The sequence below is a fragment of the Thalassophryne amazonica genome, chromosome 11, assembly GCF_902500255.1.
Source record: "Thalassophryne amazonica chromosome 11, fThaAma1.1, whole genome shotgun sequence".
Classification (NCBI taxonomy): domain Eukaryota; kingdom Metazoa; phylum Chordata; class Actinopteri; order Batrachoidiformes; family Batrachoididae; genus Thalassophryne; species Thalassophryne amazonica.
The window spans coordinates 30,198,031-30,221,879 of NC_047113.1; the positions used below are offsets into that span (position 1 = coordinate 30,198,031).

Genomic DNA, 23,849 nt, shown 5'->3' on the forward strand with positions numbered 1-23,849 from the left:
CGAACATACACATTCATCACTTTGCTCAGTTACGCAATATTGAGACATTCTCAGCGCAAAACTGCAGTTGAGATCCACAAATATGTCAGTCACTATTCACATTATTGGCAGAATTATTGGGGGGGGGGGCTGAGGGGGGCTTGGCTCATTATTGGGGGGGCTTCAGCCCTCCCAAGCTCCCCCTTGGCGCCGCCACTGGATTGAAAGCAGAAAAGTGTCAAATCACAGGCAATTGTGTCTGATTTAAAAGGTGCACGTCAGGCTTCAGGTCCCATTCTGAACACAGTTTGAAAAAAAATAAATGTTCAGACTTTTAATCAGGGAAATGACTCCAGTCCCACTTTTCTCAAATCTGCGAGTGTCAGAGCACTGAACTTTGATTTGTGCCTCTGCACGTCCAGACTGCATGGGGTTTTTAATGGAAATACACTGCAATCGGACGGGACATTTTATCCGATGTGAACGGTATGAATGTAATTGGATTAGATATAGTCAGGAGGTGCCAAACATCTACGGGGACTCCTGAATTGGAACCTACACCTCACTTAATGACCAGGTCAAAATTTCCTCTGAAAATTTTTTTCTACCAAATATGTTTGATCATTATTAAAATGTAAATTTTGTGCTCACTGCAGAAGCAGTGAAAGCAACAAAGTGCTTTCACTGTGCAGCCTGACGTGTGCGTCAGGCTGTGGCTCCGAGTCTGAGCATGGTGTGAAAAAACAAAAAAAAAGGTTGGGCTTTTAATCATGGAAATGACTCTGGTCCCACATGCGAGGTGTTTAACGGAAATACACTGCAATCAGAAGGGACATTTATACGATGTGAGTGAAAAAACATTGTACAAAATCCTTTATATACGGTGTTTATTACATGGAAAACAATACAAAAACTTTGGGACTTTTTTGTCTGGACACTACAAATATCGACGATATATGAAGACGTTTTAGGTGAGATTTACTGTACATGGGATGGAACAATAAATTTACCTCTCAAAACTGTGACAATGAAGTTGCATCCATCTCCACACGGCTGACTTTATTTTCCCAAATTTTTCTTCTGTTCGGAAGTGAAGGGAATCTATACATCTTGAAGCCCTTGTTGTGTCGATTTGTGCCTCTAAATGCACAACAACCCGGCATTTTCAGCAAATAAATACATAAGATAGCTGGATTTACATGCAGATAGATTAACAGAGAATGCTATTTTGAACTTAAGATGGCACCATGAGTCACAAGACTGATTTTTTTTCAACTCATCATGTAGCCACTCTCTCTATCAAGGCACGATTCTGCCCCTGCCACCCTGCTTCCTATGCCTGTGTTGTCACTGCACTAAACAGGGAATGGCAGAGTGCATTGACAGTCCTCACATAAAGCAGGCGTACTTGAGAACCAATTTAAAATGTAACACCTCCGGGACAAACTGTACACAAAAGATGCAGTGGATCCCCAAGTGCTGCCCATGGTGCTATGGGTATAAAATGTCAGCAGAAACAAAATATCACTTGAAACCGAAATGGCTGTTAAATCAGATATGAACAAAAATATGATTCACATTCACTTCAAAAGCAGACTTAAAAAACAAAACAAAAAAACACACTATTGTGTCACTGTCCAAGGTGCTGATTGTAAAAGGCCAATAATATTTGCTTCGAAATCTATTTGCTACATATGTCACAATGTTTAGTCAACAGAAATAAATACAATTAACCAACCTCTAGAGGAGAGTCTGGTTCATCCAGGATGTTCTTTTCACTCTGTATCCGCTGTATGGTTCCTGTAGAACTGGGGTCCATTATCAGCACGTTCTGACTACCAGCTGTGCCGAACTTACAGTCACTCTTTCTGGAGTCAGTCGTCCTGCACACCTCGTAGTTGTACACGTGTGGCAGAGTCCCTGTCCCCAAAGTGTCTGAGTAACGTGGTGGATAATATGGAATCACCGGGAGACTGGAGTGATACAGGATGCGAGACTGTCTCCATCTGTAGATTTTCACTGATATAATAACCACTAAACACGTGATGAAGAGAAAGGAAACTACAGCCAAAGCCAGCACTAAGTAAAAAGTCAGGTTGTCATTGTACTCCTTGTCGTGCATAAAGTCAGTGAACTCCGACAGCACTTCAGGGTAGCTGTCTGCCACCGCCACGTTAACAATGACTGTAGCTGAACGAGAGGGCTGCCCGTTGTCCTCCACGAACACAGTCAGTCTTTGTTTGACAGCATCTTTATCAGTGACTTGGCGGATAGTTCTTATTTCTCCATTCTGTAAACCCACTTCAAACAACGCCCTGTCTGTGGCTTTCTGCAGTTTATAGGAGAGCCAGGCATTCTGTCCAGAGTCCACATCAACAGCCACCACTTTAGTCACCAGATAGCCCACATCTGCTGACCGAGGAACCATCTCAGCCACCACAGAGCCTCCAGTCTGGACCGGGTACAGAACCTGAGGGGCGTTGTCGTTCTGGTCCTGGATCACTATTTTCACAGTCACGTTACTACTGAGTGGAGGGGAGCCTCCATCCTGCGCTTTGACGCAGAACTGGATGTCCTTGATCTGCTCGTAGTCCAAAGAGCGCACTGCGTGGATGACTCCACTATCAGCACTAACTGACACATATGAGGAGACAGACACTCCGTTAACAGAAGAGTCCTCCAGTATGTAAGAAACACGCGCGTTCTGGTTCCAGTCAGCATCTGTGGCTTTCACTGTGAATATAGAGAGGCCTGGTGTGTTGTTTTCTACAATGTAGGCCTCATATGAGCTCTTGTCAAAGACAGGCGCGTTATCATTCACATCTGAGATCTGTAACGTCAGAGTGACGCTGCTGGAGAGGGAGGGCACTCCCTCATCAGAGCAGGTCACTGTGATATTATACTCAGAGGATCTCTCTCTGTCTAACTCACTGTCTGTAACCAAAGTATAGAAATTGTTTTTAGATGTTTTTAAAATGAAGGGTACATGTTCACTTACAAAACATTTTACTATTCCGTTTTCTCCAGAGTCCTTGTCTTCAGTGTTTATCGCTGTAACGATTGTATTCAGTTTGGCATCCTCAGATAACACATTTGATTTTGACATTATGTTTATTTCAGGTTTGTTATCATTTATGTCTTTAATATCAACAATTATTTTACAAGAATCCGTGAGTCCTCCCTCATCACTCGCAAGTACATTTATTTCGATGGTTGGCGACTGTTCAAAATCCACGTTTCCAATTAAAATAACTTCACCATTTTCCTGATTCATCTTAAAAAAATTACTGACGTCATCCAACGTATTGGTGATTGAATATATAATTTTACTGTTTGATCCCTGATCTGCGTCTGAGGCTGTAACTGTGGCGACAATAGTTCCTGTCGGTGAGTTCTCAGTAACTGTAGCTTTATATGTGTGATGCGTAAAAACGGGAGCGTTATCATTAATGTCTAAAACCGTAATAATAATCTGCATTGTTCCTGATATCTGCGGGTCTCCTCCGTCTACAGCCGTTAACACCAGACGCAGGTGCTCATTTTTCTCTCTGTCTAGAGGTTTCTGTAAAACCATGTCAATCTTTTTGTGACCACCTGCGTCATTGTGCATTTTCAGCGCAAAATTATCAGTCGGATTTAACATATATCTTTGAAGATCATTATTTCCAACATCCAGATCCACAGCTCGAGGCAGAGCAAATTTTGCTCCTGTGATTGCTGACTCGCTAATTTTAATACTCATTTCATTTCCTTCAAAGGCTGGCGCGTTGTCATTAATATCCGTAATTTCAACAGTAACAGAGTAAAATTCTATCGGATTCTCCAAAATAATCTGAAAATGTAAGGCACAGGGCGTCGTCTGTTTGCACAGCGCCTCTCTGTCGATGCGCTCTTTGACGAGGAGGACTCCGCTTTCTCTGTGCAGCTCGACGTACTGCCCGCTGTCTCGGGTATAAATTCGAGCTTTTCCCGACACTAAACGTCTCGTTTCTAAACCCAAATCCTGTCCTATATTACCCACTAACGATCCTTTCGCCATTTCCTCTGGAATAGAGTAACTGACCTGCCCGAGCCCAGAACCCACAAAGAGGAGAGAGAAAAACAAGATGACTTGCCGCGTCATTGTTCTGTCCGTGGATTTTGTCAGCGAAGATCAGCGATTATATCCAAAAGGAACTGATACCCACACACAAACCATTAAGATGGAGTATAATCCGACAACAGAAGAATAAATAGTCAAAAAGATCGTCGTGTCTCCTTAAGATCAGCGTATTACGCATGAACAGAATGTCCGCTCGTTCTCGTTTTGTTCTCTTTTTATTATGTCAGTCTTCCAGAGGAGGTGCAGCTATAAACCTCCTCTCAGCAATGAAAACTCAAGTCAACAGCGGCCCTGTGAGTCCAAATCATAAAACTGCAATAAGCATAAAAACAATTCTGCTCAGAAAACTTTAAGAAGAAAGCCGAGTTTGAATTAACGTGACGCCAACGAGATCGCTGTCAGATCACATTTATTTTGATGCGGTATGAAAGAGGAAGTGTTCCTGCTTCAAATGTTTACTCCCAAATAATAAGAACAAAAGGAAACTACACAGAGCACGTTCGTTCTGGACATACCACCGTACGCTGCGCAGCTGTTCACAGAGCTCTGAAGGGTAATATTTCTTGACCTACAAGTCTTTTGAATGAGTTAACCCAATTAGAATATATAGATATCTCATAATGACAATTGTGAAGGTCAGTGGTAAAACATTAACTTTGGAGAAATGATGAAACTGTTGTCAATAAATAGCGTGCAATTATAAGTATTTTTGGAATTAAAATTATTCATCTTTTCTCCAAGTCAGCAATACAATAAATAGATATTTTCACCACATATACAGTATTTGCAGTGAAAAAACGTTGGAAAGCTGTATCAATAAATGTTCACCTTGATGGGAAAAAGTGACAAAAATCTGACATGTTTGCAGATGTGTTACAACTGGAGCTTTATGCAACATAAATTTATGTCCAGAGGTGAATCAATCAGTCTTAACCTACCAATCTTAAAATAATCTGAAAATTTCGGAACATTTTTTTAAATTTTATGTGAGACACTGTTAAATTTTTTTTTAATAGTCGAATGATTCAGTTTCCCACACAAGCCAGGCTGTCTCTACAGTAAACTGGGAATGACTGAGTTCACAATACTGACGTAACAAAGAAGTAATTGAGAACACATTTAAATGAAACAACTCTGTGGCAAATTCAACACAAAAAATGCAATGGTTCCCAAAGTGCTGTCCATGGTGCTAAATATCAAAAAACAAAAGGCAATCTTTAAAACCAAAATGACATCTAAATCAGATTTGAAGAAAAACAGGGTTCACATTTCACTCCAACATCAGTCTGAAAACACTAGTGTGTTCCTGTCCAAGGTGCTGACTGCAAAAGGACAATCGAATCTTTATCCAAATCTATTTGACACATATGACAAGACTAGCAGAAAGAAAGAAATACAATCAACCAACCTCTAGAGGAGAGTCTGGTTCATCCAGGATATTCTTTTCACTCTGTATCCTCTGCACGGTTCCTGTAGAACTGGGCTCCATTATCAGCACGTTCTGACTACCAGCTGTGCCGAACTTACAGTCACTCTTTCTGGAATCAGTCGTCCTGCACACCTCGTAGTTGTACACGTGTGGCAGAGTCCCTGTCCCCAAAGTGTCTGAGTAACGTGGTGGATAATATGGAATCACCGGGAGACTGGAGTGATACAGGATGCGAGACTGTCTCCATCTGTAGATTTTCACTGATATAATAACCACTAAACATGTGATGAAGAGAAAGGAAACTACAGCCAAAGCCAGCACTAAGTAAAAAGTCAGGTTGTCATTGTACTCCTTGTCGTGCGTAAAGTCAGTGAACTCCGACAGCACTTCAGGGTAGCTGTCCGCCACCGCCACATTAACAATGACTGTAGCTGAACGAGAGGGCTGCCCATTGTCCTCCACGAACACAGTCAGTCTTTGTTTGACAGCATCTTTATCAGTGACTTGGCGGATAGTTCTTATTTCTCCATTCTGTAAACCCACTTCAAACAGTGCCCCTGTCTGTGGCTTTCTGCAGTTTATAGGAGAGCCAGGCATTCTGTCCAGAGTCCACATCAACAGCCACCACTTTAGTCACCAGATAGCCCACATCTGCTGAACGAGGAACCATCTCAGCCACCACAGAGCCTCCAGTCTGGACCGGGTACAGAACCTGAGGGGTGTTGTCGTTCTGGTCCTGGATCACTATTTTCACAGTCACATTACTACTGAGTGGAGGGGAGCCTCCATCCTGTGCTTTGACGCAGAACTGGATGTCCTTGATCTGCTCGTAGTCCAAAGAGCGCACTGTGTGGATGACTCCACTATCAGCACTAACTGACACATATGAGGAGACGGACACTCCATTAACAGAAGAGTCCTCCAGTATGTAAGAAACACGCGAGTTCTGGTTCCAGTCAGCGTCTGTGGCTTTCACTGTGAATATAGAGAGGCCTGGTGTGTTGTTTTCTACAATGTAGGCCTCATATAAGCTCTTCTCAAAGACAGGTGCGTTATCATTCACATCTGAGATCTGTAAGGTCAGAGTGACGCTGCTGGAGAGGGAGGGCACTCCCTCATCAGAGCAGGTCACTGTGATATTATACTCAGAGGATCTCTCTCTGTCTAACTCACTGTCTGTAACTAAAGTATAGAAATTATTTTTGGATGGTTTTAAAATGAATGGTACATATCCATTAACAAAGCAATTTACTACTCCGTTTTCCTCCGAGTCCTTGTCTTCAATGTTGATCATTGTTACAACAGTATTTATTTCGGCATCCTCTGATATCATATTCGACTTTGACATTATGTTTATTTGAGGTTTGTTATCATTCATGTCTTTAATTTCAATCAGTAATTTGGCAGAATCTGTGAGTCCTCCTTCATCAGCAGCAAGTAAACTGATTTGAAAGCTTTGCATGTCTTCAAAGTCAATTTTTCCAATTAATCCAACTTCCCCCGTTTCTTTATTAATGTTAAACACTTTAATTACATCATCCAATGCGTTTGTGATTGAATATATAATTTTACTGTTTGATGCCTGATCTGCGTCTGAGGCTGTAACTGTGGCGACAATAGTTCCTGTCGGTGAGTTCTCAGTAATTGTAGCTTTATATGTGCGCTGCGTAAAAACGGGAGCGTTATCATTAACGTCTAAAACCGTAATAATAATCTGCATTGTTCCTGACATCTGCGGGTCTCCTCCGTCTACAGCCGTTAACACGAGACGCAGCTGCTCGTTTTTCTCTCTGTCTAGAGGTTTCTGTAAAACCATCTCGACGTTTTTGTGACCACCTGCGTCATTATTAATATTCAGCGCAAAATAATCCGTCGGATTTAACATATATCTCTGAAGATCATTAATTCCAACGTCCAGATCCACAGCTCGAGGCAGAGCAAATTTTGCTCCAGTGATGGCTGACTCGCTAATTTTAAAATTGATTTCGCTTTTCTCAAAGGTTGGTGAGTTGTCATTAATGTCAGTAATTTCGACAGTAACGGTGTAAAATTCCATGGGATTCTCCAAAATAATCTGAAAATGTAAGGCACAGGGCGTCGTCTGTTTGCACAGCGCCTCTCTGTCGATGCGCTCTTTGACGAGGAGGACTCCGCTTTCTCTGTGCAGCTCGACGTATTGCCCGCTGTCTCGGGTATAAATTCGAGCTTTTCCCGACACTAAACGTTTCGTTTCTAAACCCAAATCCTGTCCTATATTACCTACTAAAGATCCTTTCGCCATTTCCTCTGGAATAGAGTAGCTGACCTGCCCGAGCCCAGAACCCACAAAGAGGAAAGAGAAAAACAACATGACTTGCCGCGTCATTGTTCTGTCCGTGGATTTTGTCAGCGAAGACCAGCGATTATATCCAAAAGGAACTCATATCCACACACAAACCATTAAGATTGGGTATAATCCGACAACAGAGGAATAAATAGTCAAAAAGATCGTCGTGTCTCCTTCAGATCAGCGTATTACGCATGAACCAAATGTCCGCTCGTTGTCGTTTTGTTCTCTCTTTATTATGTCGGTCTTCCAGAGGAGGTGCAGCTATAAACCTCCTCTGAATAATGAAAACTCAAGTCAACAGCGGCCCTGTGAGTCCAAATCATAAAACTGCAAGGAGCAGAATAAGCATTTCTGCACAGAAAACTTTAAAAGGAAAGTAGAATTTAAATTAATGTGTCAACATTGAGAGCCCTGTCAGATCATATTTCTTCTCAAGAGCCATGAAGGAGTTAGAAACCCCAATGTCCCCACTTCACGTATTCAACTTTTAATACTGAGCACAAAAGGAAATCACACGGTGGATGTTTTGCCAACGCTGCACCCTGAACTATAAATGTATCTTTATGTATGTATTTAATGAGCGAAAATATTGGGTCTAAAATAAAACAACCCAACTCAAATCTTTTCAATGATTTAGCCCATATAAAATAAGCAAAATCAGATGTGATAATAAAACTAATGGATGACAAATGGAAACATTAATTTTGAAATAATAATAATAATAATAATAATAAAAATCTCAAAATACTTGTCTTTCAGATGCCATCGTCTTAGGTCAGGGTTGCCACACCTTATCTAATACAGATCTGCATTGGGATGTAGAACAAATTTTACACCGGGTGCCCTTCCTGACGTAAGTCAAGTTTTATCTGGAGAAACACACAGCTTCTGGTCTTCCTAAGAGGTCTCCCATCATCAGCCCAGCAGGTTGCCCATCTAAATACTTATGAGGACCAAGTGCTTAGCTATTGAGATGTGGTGTGTACAGTTTGACTGCTTCATACTGTCAATAAATCATGCAAATTATATTTTCGTACATTTGTGCAATGAAAATTGTGTTTTCTGTCACCTACCCTCAAACAAAATGTTGAATTTGGCATAAAAAGTAATGATATTATTTTCACAAGAACAACGTGCAAAATGGCATCAAGAAATGTTCATCTCAGTGGTAAAACCGCAGCTCCCTCCCCCCATGCAACTAAAAAGGTCATATATGTGCAAATGTATTACACTTTGTCTGTAAAGTCATATCCACAGGCAAACCTGCAGTGGGGTTAAAAAAGGCTTTTGCCTCGTCATGAAACTGAAAGTTTCCCTTAAAACGTTTATGATTTCAGCCCCAGTTTCTCAGACCTGACTGATCCAGTCCTACACACATTATTAATGCACTCTGCACATAAGTCTCACACAAGTAGCATTGAGTGAGTGAGGACACAATGCTCACTGAACTGATATGCAGTTTTGTAACTTACCTAAAATGTAAACATAAATGGCACTGTGACAAATTCAACATGAAACATGTAGTGGATCTCCATGTGCTGTCTATGCTGCTACCAGTATTAAATAAACAGACAGCATTCGAAAATGAACTGACACCGAAATCAGATCAGAACTCATGCATGATTCACTTTTGACTCCACAAACCGGGACTGGAAAAATACTGGTGTGGCACTGTCCAAGGTGCTGATCGCAGAAAGATAATATCTTATTTGCAACTAAAAAATGTGAAACAGCAAGGATAAATGTTCATATCAAAGGTAAAAAAGTGCCATAAATGTCATATGTGTGTACCTATATAACAAACAGAACTTTATATATGATAAAGTTATCTCCATAGGTGGATTTAGAGCAGTACTTGAAAGGACTGCAGCTCCCTCATAAAATTAGCTGAGTTTCACTTTAAATTTTTATGATTTCAGACTCTTTTTCTCACAAGATTCAACTGCATCAGTCCTACACACATGAAATATTGTCTGTGCACTAAGGTATGATTGATCAAGTGAGTTCACATAACTCATTTCACCAAAATGCATTTTTTTAGGAGTCTCGAAAATAAAGAGTTCTCTGTCATATTCACCACAAAACATGCAGTGATTTGAAAGGTACTGCCCACGGTGCCACCAGCAAGAAAGCCTTACAAACACTCGTTCTTCTCAGGAAACTCAGGCTGGACCACCTATCCAAGCAGCTGTTGCTCTGCCATTATAGGTGCATCACTGGGAGCATGCTCACAACTTCTGTTACTGTGTGATATGCCACCTGTACACTGAAGGAGCTGAAAAAGTGGTAAGGACACCTTAGTGCAAAGTATAGGGATGGACCTTCCAGAACTGAACATAATCTGGATCAGCAGACCAAAGAAGAAGGCCAGAAGCATATACACAATAAATCAATCAATTTTTTTTTTAGATAGCGCCAAATCACAACAAACAGTTGCCCCAAGGTGCTTTATATTGTAAGGCAAGGCCATACAATAATTATGTAAAACCCCAACGGTCAAAACGACCCCCTATGAGCAAGCACTTGGCTACAGTGGGAAGGAAAAACTCCCTTTTAACAGGAAGAAACCTCCAGCAGAACCAGGCTCAGGGAGGGGCAGTCTTCTGCTGGGACTGGTTGGGGCTGAGGGAGAGAACCAGGAAAAAGACATGCTGTGGAGGGGAGCAGAGATCGATCACTAATGATTAAATGCAGAGTGGTGCATACAGAGCAAAAAGAGAAAGAAACAGTGCATCATGGGAACCCCCCAGCAGTCTACGTCTATAGCAGCATAACTAAGGGATGGTTCAGGGTCACCTGATCCAGCCCTAACTATAAGCTTTAGCAAAAAGGAAAGTTTTAAGCCTAATCTTAAAAGTAGAGAGGGTGTCTGTCTCCCTGATCTGAATTGGGAGCTGGTTCCACAGGAGAGGAGCCTGAAAGCTGAAGGCTCTGCCTCCCATTCTACTCTTACAAACCCTAGGAACTACAAGTAAGCCTGCAGTCTGAGAGCGAAGCGCTCTATTGGGGTGATATGGTACTATGAGGTCCCTAAGATAAGATGGGACCTGATTATTCAAAACCTTATAAGTAAGAAGAAGAATTTTAAATTCTATTCTAGAATTAACAGGAAGCCAATGAAGAGAGGCCAATATGGGTGAGATATGCTCTCTCCTTCTAGTCCCCGTTAGTACTCTAGCTGCAGCATTTTGAATTAACTGAAGGCTTTTTAGGGAACTTTTAGGACAACCTGATAATAATGAATTACAATAGTCCAGCCTAGAGTAAATAAATGCATGAATTAGTTTTTCAGCATCACTCTGAGACAAGGCCTTTCTAATTTTAGAGATATTGCGTAAATGCAAAAAAGCAGTCCTACATATTTGTTTAATATGCACTTTGAATGACATATCCTGATCAAAAATGACTCCAAGATTTCTCACAGTATTACTAGAGGTCAGGGTAATGCCATCCAGAGTAAGGATCTGGTTAGACACCATGTTTCTAAGATTTGTGGGGCCAAGTACAATAACTTCAGTTTTATCTGAGTTTAAAAGCAGGAAATTAGAGGTCATCCATGTCTTTATGTCTGTAAGACAATCCTGCAGTTTAGCTAATTGGTGTGTGTCCTCTGGCTTCATGGATAGATAAAGCTGGGTATCTACTACCTATTCATCTACATCTGGAGACAAGAAGGATATAACTCAAAGGATTGCTGATCATGGAAAAGTAGAACTGAGAACATTTAAATACACAGACCACAATGTACTGGACTTGGAGCACGATATAGACCCAGACAATAATTTCTTCTCAAATATCAATGACAGTTGTTGCTATTATACAGATGAACAGTTTAATCGGATCATTAAAACGGATAACAAATTATCAATAATCCATTTCAACAGCAGAAGTCTATATGCAAACTTTAACAACATTAAAGAATATTTAAGTCAGTTTAAAAAAATATTTAACATAATTGCTATATCAGAAACATGGATCAATGAAGATAAAGGAATGGATTTTGAACTGGATGGATATGAATTTAATTGTGTAAACAGAAAGAATAAGAGTGGAGGAGGAGTGGCTGTGTATGTGGATAAGAACATGGATTATAAAATAGTAGACAATATGACAACTGTGATTGATAACTTATTAGAATGTATAACTATTGAAATATGTGAAGAAAAAAGCAAAAATGTATTGGTCAGCTGTATATATAGAGCACCAGGATCTAGTATTGAAACATTCACTGACTGTATGGGAAAAATGTTCTCAAAAACTAATCAAAAAACTGTGTTCATTTGTGGTGACTTAAATATTGATCTGCTCAATCCAAATAAGCATAAAATAACAGATGAATTTATCAGTATAATGTACAGTATGAGTTTATATCCAAAAATCACCAGGCCAAGCAGAATTACATCCCATAGTGCCACCTTAATTGATAATATATTCAGCAATGATATTGAGAATAACACTGTGAGTGGATTATTAATCAATGACATTAGTGATCATCTACCAGTTTTCATCGTTTATAATAGAAACCATCGACGGAATCAGCCAGAGGAGAAAATAAAATACAGGCGAGTGCGGACAGAGGAAAACATGAACACACTAAAGAAGGATTTACAGGAGCAAAACTGGGAAAAGGTATACAGTGAAAGTGATGTTGATAGTGCATATGAAACTTTTTTACAAATATTTACATCATTATATGATAAAAATTGTCCAATTAAACAAGACTACAGAAAACAAAAAATCCAAGCTCGACCATGGATGACGAAAGGGTTACGAAATGCATGTAATAAGAAAAATACACTGTATAGAGAATTCATAAAACTAAAGACTAAAGAGGCAGAAAATAGATATAAGAAATACAAAAATAGATTAACTAATATTATACGGGTATGTAGGAAGGAATATTATAGTAACATATTATATAATAACAAAAACAATATTAAAGGAATATGGGATATATTAAATAGCATTATCAAAAATGGTAATAAAAAACAGAGTTACCCTCAGTATTTCATTGATAATAATGTCAAGAAGGAAAATAAGGATGAGGTAGTCAACGGTTTTAATAATTTTTTTGTAAATATTGGACCAAGCTTGGCAGAAAAAATTCCCGATTCCCAACCTGAGGATTTGGATAATAATCTCATAGAAAGAAATCCCTGTTCAATGTTCCTCACAGCAGTGGATGGAAATGAAATTATAGACATTGTGAATAATTGTAAATATAAAACATCTACCGATTTAAATGAAATTGATATGGTGGTGGTAAAACAGGTCATTGAATGGATTGTAGAACCATTAACATACATCTGTAACTTATCATTTCAAACCGGTAAATTTCCCAATCAAATGAAAATAGCTAAGGTTGTGCCGCTGTATAAGACTGGGGATAGACACCACTTCACAAATTATAGACCTGTTTCTTTGCTTCCACAATTTTCCAAATTATTAGAAAAGTTATTCAATAATAGATTAGACAAATTCATAAATAAACATAAATTACTTACTGATAGTCAATATGGATTCAGAGCACATAGTTCAACATCACTTGCATTAATAGAATCAGTTGAGGAGATTACAAACGCCATAGACCACAAATTACATTCAGTTGGAATATTTATAGATCTTAAAAAGGCTTTTGATACAATTAATCATGACATATTAATCAATAAACTTGAACAGTATGGGATTAGGGGGTTGGTGTTGCACTGGGTGAGAAGCTACTTAAGTAACAGAAAACAGTTTGTGAAGTTGGGGGAATATACATCATCATGCTTGGACAATGCTTGTGGCGTCCCACAGGGGTCAGTATTGGGTCCAAAACTGTTTCTAATTTATATAAATGATATTGTCAATGTTTCCAAAATATTAAAATTAGTATTATTTGCAGATGACACAAGCATTTTTTGTTCAGGGGGGGATTTGCAGGAGTTACTGAGGAGGATCAGTATAGAAATGGGAAAATTGAAAATATGGTTTGACAGAAATAAATTATCATTAAACTTAAGTAAAACAAAATACATGTTATTTGGCTATTGTAATACAGATATACAGGTTCAGTTACAAGTCGAGGGGGTAGATATTGAAAGGGTACATGAAAATAAGTTTCTGGGGGTGATAATAGATGATAAGATAAACTGGAAGACTCATATAAAACATATACAAAGTAAACTGTCAAGAAGCATTTCAGTTCTAAACAAAGCGAAACATATTCTGGACCACAACTCACTCCGCATTCTTTACTGCTCACTGGTTTTACCATATTTACAGTACTGTGCAGAGGTATGGGGTAATACTTATAAAGGTACAACACAATCACTATCAGTAATGCAGAAAAGAGCTATAAGAATTATTCATAATACTGGCTATAGAGATCATACAAATCCACTATTTTTACAATCCAAATTCTTAAAATTCACAGACTTGGTTCATTTTCAAACAGTACAAATTGTGTATAAAGCAATAAACAATTTACTTCCAGCAAATATTAAAAATATGTTTTTTAACAGATCAGGGGATTACAGTCTGAGGGGGAAATTTAATTTAAAGCATCAGTGGGCACGAACAACATTAAAAGGTTTCTGTATTTCTGTCTGTGGGGTGAGGATGTGGAACAGATTGGGAGTGGGGCTCAAGCAATGTCCAAGCATGAACCAGTTCAAACAGCGGTACAAAAATATGGTTTTTTCTGGGTATAGGGAGGAGGAAGGGTAATGAGGGTTAGGGTGTTTTTGTTGTTTGCTTCGGCTTGTAAATATATAGTATTTTGTATGTAAGTAGGTATGTGTAGGTGTATATTTATGTTTGTGTATATATATGTGTATATATGTATATGTGTATATATGTGTATGTTGATGTGTATATGTATGTGTGTGTATATATATGTATATATATATATATTGATATCGGTTTAGGTGTGTAGGAATTTATGTGTATATGTGGCAAAGGGTATTACTGGTTGTGGGGAAGAAGGGGTAGGGATAAATAAGCTGATGCTTCACCCTACCCCTTTTCGGACATGTTGGGTACACAGTAGGAACTTTTTTGTTGTTGTCTTTACTGATCTAGCTTGTAATTGTTGTTGTATCAAATGTTCGAAATAAACAGTTTTCATTCATTCATTTTCATTCATTCATTCATTCATTCATTCATTCATTCATTCATCATCTGCGTAACAATGAAAATTTAAGCAATACCGTCTAATAATACTGCCTAAGGGAAGCATGTATAAAGTGAATAAAATTGGTCCTAGCACAGAACCTTGTGGAACTCCATAATTAACTTTAGTCTGTGAAGAAGATTCCCCATTTACATGAATTGTAATCTATTAGACAAATATGATTCAAACCACCGCAGCGCAGTGCCTTTAATACCTATGGCATGCTCTAATCTCTGTAATAAAATTTTATGGTCAACAGTATCAAAAGCAGCACTGAGGTCTAACAGAACAAGCACAGAGATGAGTCCACTGTCCGAGGCCATAAGAAGATCATTTGCAACCTTCACTAATGCTGTTTCTGTACTATGATGAATTCTAAAACCTGACTGAAACTCTTCAAATAGACCATTCCTCTGCAGATGATCAGTTAGCTGTTTTACAACTACCCTTTCAAGAATTTTGAAAGACGCTACACACCCTGTAAAGTCCTTGTTTGAGCCATTGACATCAGGAAAAAGATCTGGGAAACTTAAATGTGCTACCAGCAGACTGAGGAAGAATTTTGATCACAGGGCTGTGGTCTTCATCACACACATACAGCCCAATGTTAGTGACAGATTGGACAAAAGGCAACAATTTTATGTAAATAATACTCTTACAGAAGCAATCTGTTTCATTAAAATATTTTGGAAATTCTTTTAATTCATGTTCTGGGTAAATATTTATATTTATTTATTTATGCTATTTTATTTATTGAATGAGTGTTTTTAGTAGATGTGAGAAGCCATTTGAAATCCAGTTATGTTTGTGTATAAGGCCAATAAAGATCATTCATTCATGCATTCATTCAGTAGCAAATGCCGGCAAAATAGAAGACAAAAAACACTGTTGTGTCACCGTCCAATGTGTTGACTTGAGAATGACAAGAATATCTCTCCTCCAAATCCATCCATCACATTTGAGAAGTTGCTTAACAGTGAGGAAAAAATGTAAATGACCAACCTCTAAAGGAGAGTCTGGTTCATCCAGGATGTTCTTCTCACTCTGTATCCGCTGCTTGGTTCCTGTAGAACTGGGGTCCATTATCAGCACGTTCTGACTACCAGCTGTGCCGAACTTACAGTCACTCTTTCTGGAATCAGTCGTTCTGCACACCTCGTAGTTGTACACGTGTGGCAGAGTCCCTGTCCCAAAAGTGTCTGAGTAACGTGGTGGATAATATGGAATCACCGGGAGACTGGAGTGATACAGGATGCGAGACTGTCTCCATCTGTAGATTTTCACTGATATAATAACCACTAAACATGTGATGAAGAGAAAGGAAACTACAGCCAAAGCCAGCACTAAGTAAAAAGTCAGGTTGTCACTGTACTCCTTGTCGTGCATAAAGTCAGTGAACTCTGACAGCACTTCAGGGTAGCTGTCCGCCACCTGCCACATTAACAATGACTGTAGCTGAACGAGAGGGCTGCCCGTTGTCCTCCACGAACACAGTCAGTCTTTGTTTGACAGCATCTTTATCAGTGACTTGGCGGATAGTTCTTATTTCTCCATTCTGTAAACCCACTTCAAACAGCGCCCTGTCTGTGGCTTTCTGCAATTTATAGGAGAGCCAGGCATTCTGTCCAGAGTCCACATCAACAGCCACCACTTTAGTCACCAGATAGCCCACATCTGCTGAACGAGGAACCATCTCAGCCACCACAGAGCCTCCAGTCTGGACCGGGTACAGAACCTGAGGGGCATTGTCGTTCTGGTCCTGGATCACTATTTTCACAGTCACATTACTACTGAGTGGAGGGGAGCCTCCATCCTGCGCTTTGACGCGAAACTGGAAGTCCTTGATCTGCTCATAGTCCAAAGAGCGCACTGCGTGGATGACTCCACTATCAGCACTAACTGACACATATGAGGAGACGGACACTCCGTTAACAGAGGAGTCCTCCAGTATGTAAGAAACACGCGCGTTCTGGTTCCAGTCAGCGTCTGTGGCTTTCACTGTGAATATAGAGAGGCCTGGTGTGTTGTTTTCTACAATGTAGGCCTCATATGAGCTCTTGTCAAAGACAGGCATGTTATCATTCACATCTGAGATCTGTAAGGTCAGAGTGACGCTGCTGGAGAGGGAGGGCACTCCCTCATCAGAGCAGGTCACTGTGATGTTATACTCAGAGGATCTCTCTCTGTCTAACTCAATGTCTGTAACCAAAGTATAGAAATTGTTTTTCAATGGTTTTAAAATGAAGGGTACATATTCACTTACAAAACATGTTACTATTCCATTTCCTGCAGAGTCCTTGTCTTCAATATTTATCATTGTTACAACAGTATTTATTTTGGCATCTTCTGATAACAAGTTTGTCTTTGACATTATGTTTATTTCAGGTCTGTTATCATTTTTGTCTTTTATTTCAATCAGTAATTTAGCAGAATCTGTGAGTCCCCCTTCATCAGTGGCAAGTAGATTGATTTTAAAGCTCTGCACATCTTCAAAGTCAATATTTCCAGTTAAAGCAACTTCCCCTGTTTCTTTATTAATGTCAAACACCTTACTGACATCATCCAATGTGTTAGTGATAGAGAATGTAATTTTGTTGTTTAATCCCTGATCTGCGTCTGAGGCTGTAACTGTGGCAACAATAGTTCCTGTTGGTGAGTTCTCAGTAACTGTAGCTTTATATGTGCGCTGGGTAAAAACGGGGGCGTTATCATTAGCGTCTAAAACCGTAATAATAATCTGCATTGTTCCTGACATCTGCGGGTCTCCTCCGTCTACAGCCGTTAACACCAGACGCAGCTGCTCGTTTTTCTCCCTGTCTAGAGGTTTCTGTAAAACCATCTCGACGTTTTTGTGACCGTCTGCGTCACTGTGCATGTTCAGGGCAAAATTATGGGTCGGATTTAACATGTAGCTTTTAAGGTTATTAATTCCAACGTCCAGATCCACAGCTCGAGGCAGAGCAAATTTTGCTCCAGTGATGGCTGACTCGCTAATTTTAAAATTAATTTCGCTTTTCTCAAAGGTTGGTGAGTTGTCATTAATGTCAGTAATTTCGACAGTAACGGTGTAAAATTCCATGGGATTCTCCAAAATAATCTGAAAATGTAAGGCACAGGGCGTCGTCTGTTTGCACAGCGCCTCTCTGTCGATGCGCTCTTTGACGAGGAGGACTCCGCTTTCTCTGTGCAGCTCGACGTACTGCCCGCTGTCTCGGGTATAAATTCGAGCTTTTCCCGACACTAAACGTCTCGTTTCTAAACCCAAATCCTGTCCTATATTACCCACTAAAGATCCTTTCGCCATTTCCTCTGGAATAGAGTAGCTGACCTGCCCGAGCCCAGAACCCACAAAGAGGAGAGAGAAAAACAAGATGACTTGCCGCGTCATTGTTCTGTCCGTGGATTTTGTCAGCGAAGACCAGCGATTATATCCAAAAGGAACTCATATCCACACACAAACCATTAAGATTGAGCAAAATCCGATAACAGAAGAATAAATAGTCAAAAAGATCGTCGTGTCTCCTTCAGATCAGCGTATTACGCATGAACCGAATGTCCGCTCGTTGTCGTTTTGTTCTCTCTTTACAATGTCGGTCTTCCAGAGGAGGTGCAGCTATAAACCTCCTCTCAATAATGAAAACTCAAGTCAACAGCGGCCCTGTGAGTCCAAATCATAAAACTGCAAGGAGAAAGACATTATTATTGCCCACAAGAGTTGATATAGATCATAGAATAAAAACATATTGCGAGCAATTTTCCCACTTACTCATCTTCAACCGCTTTTTCCAACGGGGTGGAGTTATTTTCTTTTCATAGTTAAATTAGCTTCTTTAAATTTGATTATGGCTGCAATCTAAACTCCTCCGTGCCTCACAGGAGCCCTGCTACCTCTTGATCAGTAATAATTGTGTGGAGAAAAAAAGTCCACTACATGCATTCACGTGAGATCCAGTAATTAATGCGGATAACAAAAATAAACTAGAGTGGCACTCAGGGATTGCATATCCCTTCGCCAACTATGCCGATTTTTAAGCTTATTTTTATTTACCTTTGTCAAAGAGGATACATTTTCACTCATATCTGCTTGTTTGTTTATTGGCTGGTTTGATTTTTTTTAAAGATAATTCAACAACTCGTGAACGATTTTTCTTGAAACATTGTGGAAGAGTCGGTGCGTGCCTCAGAAAAAAAAAAAGAACTTTTGGAGTGAATCTGTTCGGGGAGGGGGGAGGGGGGGATATTATTCACTGATGTAAAAGTAAAAAAAATAGCCCAATATGGTCACAACAACAGCAACATCCTCAACAGCAACAGCAACAACAATAATAATCATAATAATAGTAGTAGTTGCCAAAAAATAAGTAACAATATAACACGCATCTTGAAAATTTTGTTACTATTTTGCCGAATGAAAATACAACTCGGGTCAATGCCTGCAAAGGCAAAGCCTTAGTATCGCTGAAATGGTCTTGGATCAGTGAAAAAAATCCCATTTACCATATCCTTTTAAGACCTCAAAATAATTATTTGCATTGTTTGAGCAATTTTGTGAATAACATAGATTCTCAGAGCTATTATTTTTGACTCAAAGGTTTTTGTGACATGTCCATGTCTATATAAAATAAAGAATAAAATGAACATACTATTTGTAGCTTTCTTACAACTGGACACTTTTTATACCAGGCAAAGTTTTGTCTGTGATGTGTCACTAGGTTGGGGGTTGATGGGAATGCAATTCATCCAGAACATTATCTTATATTTGCCCTTCATGATAGTTTTTAATTTATCTTTCTTCTATTCTTTGACTGACCTAGTCCTGCAGCCCCCTCAGTTGCCATAACACCAAGCAAATATTAATGACGTACTGTTCTTGGATTAACTGAGCATGTTTGCACTATATCCACACATCCATGAACTTTTTTCCCCCCAATTTTATTACAAGGAACTCTCTGACACAATCAACACAAAATGTATAGTGATTTGCCAAACATTTCCATGGCACTGCAAACAATAATTATCATGATGACATGTAACAAGATCTGAAATCAGTGACCTTAAATTTAGAAACCAGCTCATACATGATACACTTCAATCTGAAAGCTCAGACTGGAGAAACACTGTGGTGTTGCTGTCCGTGGTTCTGACAGCAGACTGACACAATGTGACACAATGCAGAGTGTTTTCCAAATTTATCAGTCACACAAGAAACGTAGCATGACTGTCAGGTGAAAAAAAAAAAAAAAACAACCTCTAGAGGAGATTCTGGTTCATCCAGGATGTTCTTTTCACTCTGTATCCGCTGCATGGTTCCTGTAGAACTGGGGTCCATTATCAGCACATTCTGACTACCAGCTGTGCCGAACTTACAGTCACTCTTGCTGGAGTCAGTCGTCCTGCACAAATCATAGTTGTACACGTGTGGCAGAGTCCCTGTCCCCAAAGTGTCTGAGTAACGTGGTGGATAATACAGAATCACTGGGAGACTGGAGTGATACAGGATGCGAGACTGTATCCATCTGTAGATTTTCACTGATATAATAACCACTAAACATGTGATGAAGAGAAAGGAAACTATAGCCAAAGCCAGCACTAAGTAAAAAGTCAGGTTGTCACTGTACTCCTTGTCCTGCGTAAAGTCAGTGAACTCCGACAGCACTTTAGGGTAGCTCTCCGCCACCACCATGTTAACAATGACTGTAGCTGAACGAGAGGGCTGCCCGTTGTCCTCCACGAACACAGTCAGTCTTTGTTTGGCAGCATCTTTATCAGTGACTTGGCAGATAGTTCTTATTTCTCCATTCTGTAAACCCACTTCAAACAGCGCCCTGTCTGTGGCTTTCTGCAGTTTATATAGGAGAGAGCATATCTCACCCATATTGGCCTCTCTTCATTGGCTTCCTGTTAATTCTAGAATAGAATTTAAAATTCTTCTTCTTACTTATAAGGTTTTGAATAATCAGGTCCCATCTTATCTTAGGGACCTCGTGGTACCATATCACCCCAATAGAGCGCTTCGCTCTCAGACTGCAGGCTTACTTGTAGTTCCTAGGGTTTGTAAGAGTAGAATGGGAGGCAGAGCCTTCAGCTTTCAGGCTCCTCTCCTGTGGAACCAGCTCCCAATTCAGATCAGGGAGACAGACACCCTCTCTACTTTTAAGATTAGGCTTAAAACTTTCCTTTTTGCTAAAGCTTATAGTTAGGGCTGGATCAGGTGACCCTGAACCATCCCTTAGTTATGCTGCTATAGACGTAGACTGCTGGGGGGTTCCCATGATGCACTGTTTCTTTCTCTTTTTGCTCTGTATGCACCACTCTGCATTTAATCATTAGTGATCGATCTCTGCTCCCCTCCACAGCATGTCTTTTTCCTGGTTCTCTCCCTCAGCCCCAACCAGTCCCAGCAGAAGACTGCCCCTCCCTGAGCCTGGTTCTGCTGGACGTTTCTTCCTGTTAAAAGGGAGTTTTTCCTTCCCACTGTAGCCAAGTGCTTGCTCACAGGGGGTCGTTTTGACCGTTGGGGTTTTACATAATTATTGTATGGCCTTGCCTTACAATATAAAGCGCCTTGGGGCAACTGTTTGTTGTGATTTGGCGCTATATAAAAAAATTGATTGATTGATATAGGAGAGCCAGGCATTCTGTCCAGAGTCCACATCAAAAGCCACCACTTTAGTCACCGGATAGCCCACATCTGCTGAACGAGGAACCATCTCAGCCACCACAGAGCCTCCAGTCTGGACCGGGTACAGAACCTGAGGGGCATTGTCATTCTGGTCCTGGATCACTATTTTCACAGTCACGTTACTACTGAGTGGAGGGGAGCCTCCATCCTGCGCTTTGACACGGAACTGGAAGTCTGCTCATAGTCCAAAGAGCGCACTGCGTGGATGACTCCACTATCAGCACTAACTGACACATATGAGGAGATGGACACTCCGTTAACAGAGGAGTCCTCCAGTATGTAAGAAACACGTGCGTTCTGGTTCCAGTCAGCGTCTGTGGCTTTCACTGTGAATACAGAGAGGCCTGGTGTGTTGTTTTCTACAATGTATGCCTCATATGAGCTCTTCTAAAAGACAGGCACGTTATCATTCACATCTGAGATTTGTAAGGTCAGAGTGACACTGCTGGAGAGGGAGGGCACTCCCTAATCAGAGCAGGTCACTGTGATATTATACTCAGAGGAACTCTCTCTGTCTAACTCACTGTCTGTAACAATTTGACGTATTTTCAATCATAAAAGGTGGACTATCTGTCAGAAAGCATTTAACTACACCATTATTCTCCGAGTTGGCATCATGCACATTCATGACTGCAGCAACTTGTGAAAGGTGGAGTTCTCTGGAAGAGACTGTGTGGTGGACATTAAATCTATGACTGGAATGTTGTCATTCACATCAATAATGTCAATTAGCATTTTACATGAATCACTGAGACCTCCTTGATCCCTTGCTTTTATATCTAGCTGGTAATATTTTGATGTTTCATAATCTATGTTGCCAATTAAACGGACATCACCATTTTTTCAATTCACTTGAAACAATTCGAACATATCGTCCATTTCATTTGATATGGAGTATGTCAACAAGCTATTTGTGCCTTGATCTACATCTGTGCCTGTTACAGTCGATATCAATGTTCCTTTTGGAGAATTTTCAAAGATACTGGTTTTGTACATTGATTGCGTGAACACTGGAGTGTTATCATTTACATCTAAAACAGTGATGTGAATTTGCACCGTTCCTGACAGTTGCGGATCCCCTCCATCCACTGCAGTCAACGTGAGCGTCATCTGATCTTGTTTTTCACGATCGAGAGGCTTCTCCAAGAGCATTTCGACCTCTTTTCCTCCGTCCGCATTATTGTTGAGCTTTAAAATGAAATGATCCGTTAGTTGAAGGGAGTAGCTTTTTAACCCGTTTATCCCGACGTCAGAATCGAACGCTTTCTGCAACACAAATTTCGAACCTTTGACAGCCGACTTGCTGATCTCAAAAAGTTTTCATTCATCTTGAAAACGGGAGCATTGTCGTTTATATCCGTTATTTCAACAGTAACACGGTAAAATTCGATGGGATTTTCTAATAAGATTTGAAAATGTAAAGCACAGGCAGTGGTGCGTCTGCACAGTGCCTCCCTGTCGATTCTCTCCTTAACGAGGAGGATGCCTTTTTCTTTATTTAACTCCACGTACTCAGCGGTGTTTCCAAAATGCAAATAAGCTCTCCCTCTTTTCAGACGATTTAAATCTAAACCCAGATCTTGGACAATATTTCCAACTGAAGTCCCTTTCGCCATTTCCTCAGGAATGGAGTAACTGACCTGCCCAAATACAAAGCTGAGGGAGATCACAGACAGAAACAGCGGTACTTGCCGTCTCATTGTTGAGATCGCCATCCTTTTCACAGAACATCAAAAATAAGCTGCAATCGTCCAATCGTCATCCACGTGCAAAAATAAAATGCAAGATGAATGTTAAAGCAAATATCGGTCAAAGTAATTACATCCCGAGTGATCAGTCTGCCTTCCACTCAGATTGTGCATTGTGTGGTGTCCTTTCTTTCAAATATAACAAAATGCTGGAGGTAATGCTGAGATTTGCAGTGGGTTGTCCACACACAAGCTGACAGCGTCCCTCTGAGTCCAAGTCATGTAACAGCACAAGTGTGAAACCATTAAAAAAAAAAAAAAAACGTGAAGGGAATCTAACACGGTGGTGCAGGGCAAATTGTACTGTGACAAAAATTAAGATTTGTGGGTAATTATTGGATATTCTTAAATTTGAAGCAGCACAATGTTCTCTTTCTAAAGCCACTTGTTGACAACAATAAAGTCCATTTATAAAAACAAAAAA

At 40.1% G+C, this 23,849-nt stretch overlaps 3 protein-coding genes and 2 pseudogenes across 18 annotated transcripts in view; all 5 read right to left on the minus strand.

The window, feature by feature from the left end:
- LOC117519820 (protocadherin gamma-A11-like) overlaps positions 1-23,849 on the minus strand; it is a 911,360-nt gene that overhangs the window by 161,019 nt on the left and 726,492 nt on the right. The gene's annotated exons all lie outside the window — the stretch shown is intronic.
- Positions 1,709-18,583, minus strand: LOC117519842 (protocadherin beta-16-like). The gene is made up of 2 exons (XM_034181117.1): positions 18,496-18,583; positions 1,709-4,198 (listed from the first exon to the last, which is right to left on the minus strand). The coding sequence occupies exon 2, from the start codon at positions 4,100-4,102 to the stop codon at positions 1,709-1,711; it is 2,394 nt and encodes a 797-aa protein (XP_034037008.1). The 5' UTR covers positions 4,103-4,198; positions 18,496-18,583.
- LOC117519844 lies at positions 5,481-8,077 on the minus strand (annotated as a pseudogene).
- Positions 15,839-18,570, minus strand: LOC117520457 (protocadherin beta-16-like). Its single transcript, XM_034181805.1, is given in 2 exon segments — positions 15,839-16,426; positions 16,428-18,570. Coding segments are annotated over 2 exon segments (2,544 nt in total). The 5' UTR covers positions 18,384-18,570.
- On the minus strand, positions 20,084-23,441 carry LOC117520458 (annotated as a pseudogene).